A 5,966-nucleotide genomic window follows, 5' to 3' on the forward strand; every position below is an offset into this window, starting at 1 on the left:
GTACGGCCATCTATCCTAAACCCGGTCATAAACTTCTCTACTCACCTACCGGTGAAATGAAATGCCCTACAAATATACCTTTGCCTTGCACATTTCATTTCATCTCCTCTAATATTGATGCAACACATGCACCAACCAATCACAAATGATATGATCCACTTCATATCATCACATGACCGTATTGGTTCATTCGATCTTACTTCACTTGCTCTTCACTGTTGCCTCAGTCCATCGACGCCAAGTCATCACTCAACTTGCCCTCCACACTTGCAACCGATCCATCAAGCCAAGCCTTGTCTTGATCTTCTCCACCTTGGTCATATGACTCAATGTCATGTCTAAAAGGTCCTTGTGTGGTTTTAGTAATTGAGTGACAACCTAGGTGGACTAATTGTGTTTATGTGAGATACACAGGTGATTAGTCCATAGGTACATATGTGTGAGCAACATATGCCATGAAGGTGAAAATGGCTTGGAGATGTTTCAAAGCTCACACATGTGACGATGAAGGAGCTCATTACACATGAGACATGACATTGAGTCATGTGATCAAGGTGGAGAAGATCAAGACAAGACTTGGCTTGATGGACCAGGTTGCAAGCGTGAAGGGCAAGTCGGAGGCTTTGGAGCGATGGACCGCGTGGTGGTGAAGCTTGAGCAAGACTTGGCGCCGATGAATGAAGGCAACGGTGAAAAGCAAGTGAAGTCAAGATCGATGAACTAATATGATCATGTGATGATATGAAGTGGATCATATCATTGTTGATCGTGTTGGTGCATGTGTTGCATCGACATTGGAGGAGATGGAATGGAATGCGCAAGGCAAAGGTATAACCTAGGGCATTTCATTTCACCAGTCATAGGTGTGTAGAGAAGTTTGTGACCAGGTTTAGGATAGATGGCCGTACTATCAAGAGGGGCAAACTTGTTTGCATATCGGTCATCTAGTGCCACTCGAGTGATCTAACTTTGGATCATCGCTAGGACTTGAGTGGCAGTGGCAAGTTGAGTGGCTAATCCTTTGAAAAATAATTGTGAAAATGCTAACACACATACACATGGTGGTGTACACTTGGTGGTGTTGGCACATTTACAAAGGAGATGAAGTTAGTTGATATGGATCAACTCGGCGATGGAATGGAGGTGAGAAGGGTTCTGAACTCCACCAGCGAAGTGTCCACCCGTAGAGTGCGGACAGTCCGATGGTGCCACCGGTGCCCTGTTCCGAAAAGATAGGGTCTCACAGAGTGGACCAGACACTGGTCACGTAGTGACCGGACGCTGGGTTCCAGCGTCCGGTCAGAAGTGGTAGTCAGCGGGCAGGCGTCGGTCTTCGACCGGACGCTGGCGCTAGAAGTGATCGGGCGCTGGAAGTGACCGGACGCTGACAGGGTGTGTCCGGTCAAGGTGATGTGTGATGACGCAGGCAAAGCAGTGTTGCTGGAGGTGATCGGACGCTGGTGCTGCATCCGATCGCGACCGACCGGACGTGTTCGGACATGTCTAGTACCTTACTAGAAACGACCGAACGCTGGGGTTGCTGCGTCCGGTCAGTTCAAGCTGGCGCGTCCGGTCGTTAGATGACCATTGAGATCGGATGAACAACGTTTGAAGAAGGGGACACGTGGCGTGCATTGCACGACCGGACACTGAGGTCCAGCGTCCAGTCGATCGGACCAGAGCGTCTGGTCGTCCCGACTTTTGCCCAGTGAAGGGGTAGCGGCTCTATTTGTTTGTGGGGTTATAAATAGAAGCCATGGTCGGCCTTGGGCCGGCAGCTAAGCACACTAGAGCCTTGGTGGCTTGTGTAGTAGTGCTTGGGAGCCCTCCATCTCACATATACTTGATAGTGATCATTCAATTATGTGAGAGAGCAATTCTAGTGCGATTGCATTATGAGGTTGCATCGAGTGGCACTAGGTGATCGAGTTGCAAGCCGGTGGTGCTTGTTACTCTTGGAGGTTGCCACCTCCTAGACGGCTTGGTGGTGGTCTCCATCAAAGCCCACAAGAAGCTTGTGCGGTGCTCCGGAGAAGAGCTTTGTGAGGGGCATTGTGCTCACCCCGCGGGAGCCACAAGAGCAACTCTAGTTGAGAGTGTCATTGAGCTACCCTCACTTTTAGGGGTAGGTTCTTGTGGTGCCCGACGTGCGGGCTTGGCGGGTGATGCCAATTAGCCGCCGAACCACCAAGTGAGCGGTCGACACAACGGGGACGTAGCGTGTTGGCAAGCACGTGAACCTCGGGAGAAAAATCATTGTGTCAACCTTCTTCTTCCCGTTGGTTTGCATCCTTGTTACACAAGCTTGTAATTACTTTCATATACATTGTGCTTGTGTGGTTGCTCTTGTAACTAGTTAGCTTGAGTAGCTTACTAGTTACCTTCTTGCTTGTGTAGCATAGAAGTAGCTCCCTTGCGTGGCTAATTAGGTTTGTGTAACCTTGTTAGTCACATTTGCTTAGTTTGTGTAACTAAGTATTTGCGCTCTCTAATTTGGCATTGGTTGCCTTGTTATTGAGCATTGCTAGTGAGCTTAGTTGCCTTTGTGCTTTTGCTTACTAGCATATGTAGGAGCTCCCTTATTGCTTAAAGTACTAGTGGCATAGGTTTGTGTGACCTTGCTCCTAGAATTGGTTAGGTGAGCTCTAGCTAGCCCAGGCACCTTTGTTGCTTAATTAGTATCTTTGGAAGGTGCTAGAGAACATAGATAGAGGGGTGTAGTCTTGGCTAGACCGATAGTTCTAATTCCGCACTTGTTTCGGTTAGCCGACGCGATTAATTCTAGAAAGGACTATTCACCCCCCTCTAGTCCGTCATCTCGACCTTACAATGTCTCATATGCAATGAGCTCCTTCATCACATGTGTGAGCTTTGCAACATTTCCAAGCCATTTTCACCTCCATAGGCATATGTTGCTCACACACATGTACCTATGGACTAATCACATGTGTATGACACTTATACACAAATTAGTCCTTCTAAGGTTGTCACTCAATTACCAAAACCAAACAAGGACCTTTCAGTGAGAGGGCCCACCATTGTGCTCAGGCACAGTGGACAGACAAGCGAGCAAGTGGATGGCCATGCCACGCTAGCAACACTATTGCTAGGTGAGTGGGTGGGCAACTGCTCCGGGCGAGTAGGCCGTTGCCGCCACACTGAGCCATCATCCCCGTATTGGGCCATTGCTGCTGCTTCAGGCTGCCCATGCGCTTAGGGTATAGCAAGAAAGGAGTGTGATAGGAAAGAGAGGAGAGGAAATTTTTCTTGTGCCTATGACACGAGTCCCACATATATACATATATAGGGGATGGGATTTTCTCAATCTGCAGCGGCACACCTCCACTAAAACCCGAAAACTTGTTTCCTCAATCCTCTTTAGCAGATTTTAAGGGAAAGGAAAGGGGGCCTGGTGGAGTTGATCTAATACTAGGTGGGGGAGTTCATCCCATAGACTACAAAATATTACTAAGAAACACGGAATCTAGGGGCAAATACCTTGGTCAAAAGTAGGGATCGATTTGTCCTTCGAATTGGTGCGCAAATCGATGGATTTAGAGGTGGTGGTTGTGAGCGCATAGGTGCTTAGGTGTCGAATGGGGGATTGAAGGAGAGAGAGAGAGGAGAGAGAGAGAGAGAGAGAGAGAGAGAGGAGGCAGATGCTAGTATGCTACGCATCCCAGCCTGCCATGCTAGTGTCGACATGTTAGGAGCGACGGCATGGCAAGGCTCCCAATGACCGCTTGGACCCTAGCCTGAGCTACCACAGGTGTTGCAACATTATTTTGACATGTCGGTTATGATATAACACATATAAAAGGGTTATTAAATATGGTGACATAGTATTAAAATATCTGCTTCTAATATTATAATATGAAAACTGATTAGTTGTCCTTTAATCCATCATTCCTTCTACCCCTCTTCTTCTATCACTCACTTCGACCCTTCTCGCTTTCATGGTCATCACTCACTCCCACCACTCTTTTTTTTGTCCATTGATTCATCATCTCTCACTTAGTTTGAAGTTATAAAACCTTCATTGGTGTCGGGCCACACTCATGTGATGGCTTGCTCATGTGATGGCTTGGCCGGCTGAATCCCGAGGCCATACGCATCGATGATTTGGCACGCACACTTGTGGCTAGCCTTCACTTTTTTAACCACACAATAGATGATGTAGACAATAGCCAACTATTTAAGTTGTTGAGTTACTCTCCATTCCATTTTCCATATGTGTTAATCCTTTATTGCGGCTAGCATTTATTTTGAATATTATGATTTAATTGAAGTAAGGTTGGGTCAAGAGCCAATTAAATCTAGCTAGTGATTTATAAAAGGAATAATAAAAAATAAAAATAAAAATAATCTGTCATTATGAGTCGTTGACGAGGCGTCAGCATGGGAGGACAAGGACAGATGGCCTTTCGGATAGGACAAGTTATAAAAAAATCTGGCGTTTTTGTCTGGTTTGGTGGTCCACGTGATCATCACATATGCATGCGAACTTCGTCGTCGCCGGAATCAAAACACCAAAGCCCAGGACACTGATCCACTTTCGTTCTCCATATCGACGTCCGCCGCCTCTGCCTTCTGTGACGCTGGCAAGTACGCATGGCTCTCCACCACCATGGTTGGCGAGTAGAGCGGCGGCGGATTGACGAACCAGTCGAAGCTGTCGTCGTCGGTGGACACCTCAAGCAGCAGGGACGGCGCCGGCGATGGAACCGGCGCCACAGTTTCCACTGGCGCACCGCCATGCGCCTGCGTCGACTGCGTGGGCTCGGACGACGGATCGGTTGCTGCATGTGCATCCCACGGCGCCGCGGCGGCTCGGTTGGCGTGGGACACTGCGGCCGCGTACACCTCCTGCGGGTCGCTGGTGCGGCAGCCGACGTCCGGCGGCGAGTCCGGGAAGTTGAGCCCGTCTGCGCGGCCGGGGCCGCGGAGGCAGAGATACGCCGCGTCAAACGCCCGTGCTGCCTTCTCCGGTGTGCCGTAGGAGCCGAGCCATATCCGTTCGCGGCTATTGGGCAGGCGGATCTCCGACACCCACCTGCCCCACTTGCGCCACCGCACGCCCTTGTACTTCCTCTCCCCCGACGGCAATGGCGCATGGCGCACCGGCGTCGACGACGACGACTCCGCGTTGCGCCGCATGTTACGAGCTAACCACCAGCTATAGTGCACTGGGCAATGGCGGCTGCGCGAACCGTCGTTGTACGTTACTGCCGGTAGGCACCGTATGTCCGTACTAGGTAGATTGTGCTCTTCTGTGTTGCTGAGTGCATGGGAAACTGCGGAAGTTCTCGAGGGCGCTTGCTTAAAAAGGTTAGCTTTGAGTCGTTTGACACGTCGGTGGAAGCTGGGACGCGGCCGCAGGCCGAGTGGGATGGTGACTACGTACGGGCACGGGGGCTGTGTGATTAGCTGTCCGGCCATGGTGTGTACACCGTACTTGGACATAACGACGTAGACTCACTTTTGACAGTACGTTCGTGCGTTTACCTGTGTTCAAGAGATCTTTTTTCTTTGGGCGGCGGTATGTTAGTGACAAAATGTCGTCGCAAAATTTTGCATTTGGAACTTCTAGAACCTAGCTAGTTCTGCCAGTTCGAAAATGCGGTTAATTTATCATAATTATTAAATGATAACCAGTCTATCAACCTATGTTCCCGCACAAACTAGAATATGGAGACATACAATATATGCATGTATCTGGTTTATCTCCTGGCCTCTACCTACTTCATGTGCCTTCAATATGTATGTAGTTAAAAGCCTTAGCTTCAATGTGTTAGCTCTTATTGCAGCCCTTGTCTTGCGGTGTCATGAATAAATTTTTGCTGTCAAATAAAATTCTGATCTTATTAGTTGTCTTAGATGCAGATTCATATGAATGACTGGTGACACTTAATTTGTCTTTGTCTGATTCGTGGTATCACACTATTTTTATTTGCTACGGCCAGAAT

General features: G+C 48.8%; 1 protein-coding gene across 1 annotated transcript; it reads right to left on the reverse strand.

Annotated features, from left to right (window-relative positions):
• Nucleotides 1-4,521: 4,521 nt before the first annotated feature.
• On the reverse strand, nucleotides 4,522-5,157 carry LOC136521196 (ethylene-responsive transcription factor ERF039-like). Its single transcript, XM_066514903.1, has one exon. The coding sequence runs from the start codon at nucleotides 5,155-5,157 to the stop codon at nucleotides 4,522-4,524; it is 636 nt and encodes a 211-aa protein (XP_066371000.1).
• Between the last annotated feature and the right edge of the window lie 809 nt (nucleotides 5,158-5,966).

This window comes from Miscanthus floridulus, chromosome 18 (genome assembly GCF_019320115.1).
Source record: "Miscanthus floridulus cultivar M001 chromosome 18, ASM1932011v1, whole genome shotgun sequence".
NCBI lineage: Eukaryota > Viridiplantae > Streptophyta > Magnoliopsida > Poales > Poaceae > Miscanthus > Miscanthus floridulus.

Excerpts from the sequence above, each read along its gene's own strand:
- LOC136521196 (XM_066514903.1), bottom strand. The coding sequence starts at position 5,157 with ATGCGGCGCAACGCGGAGTCGTCGTCGTCGACGCCGGTGCGCCATGCG.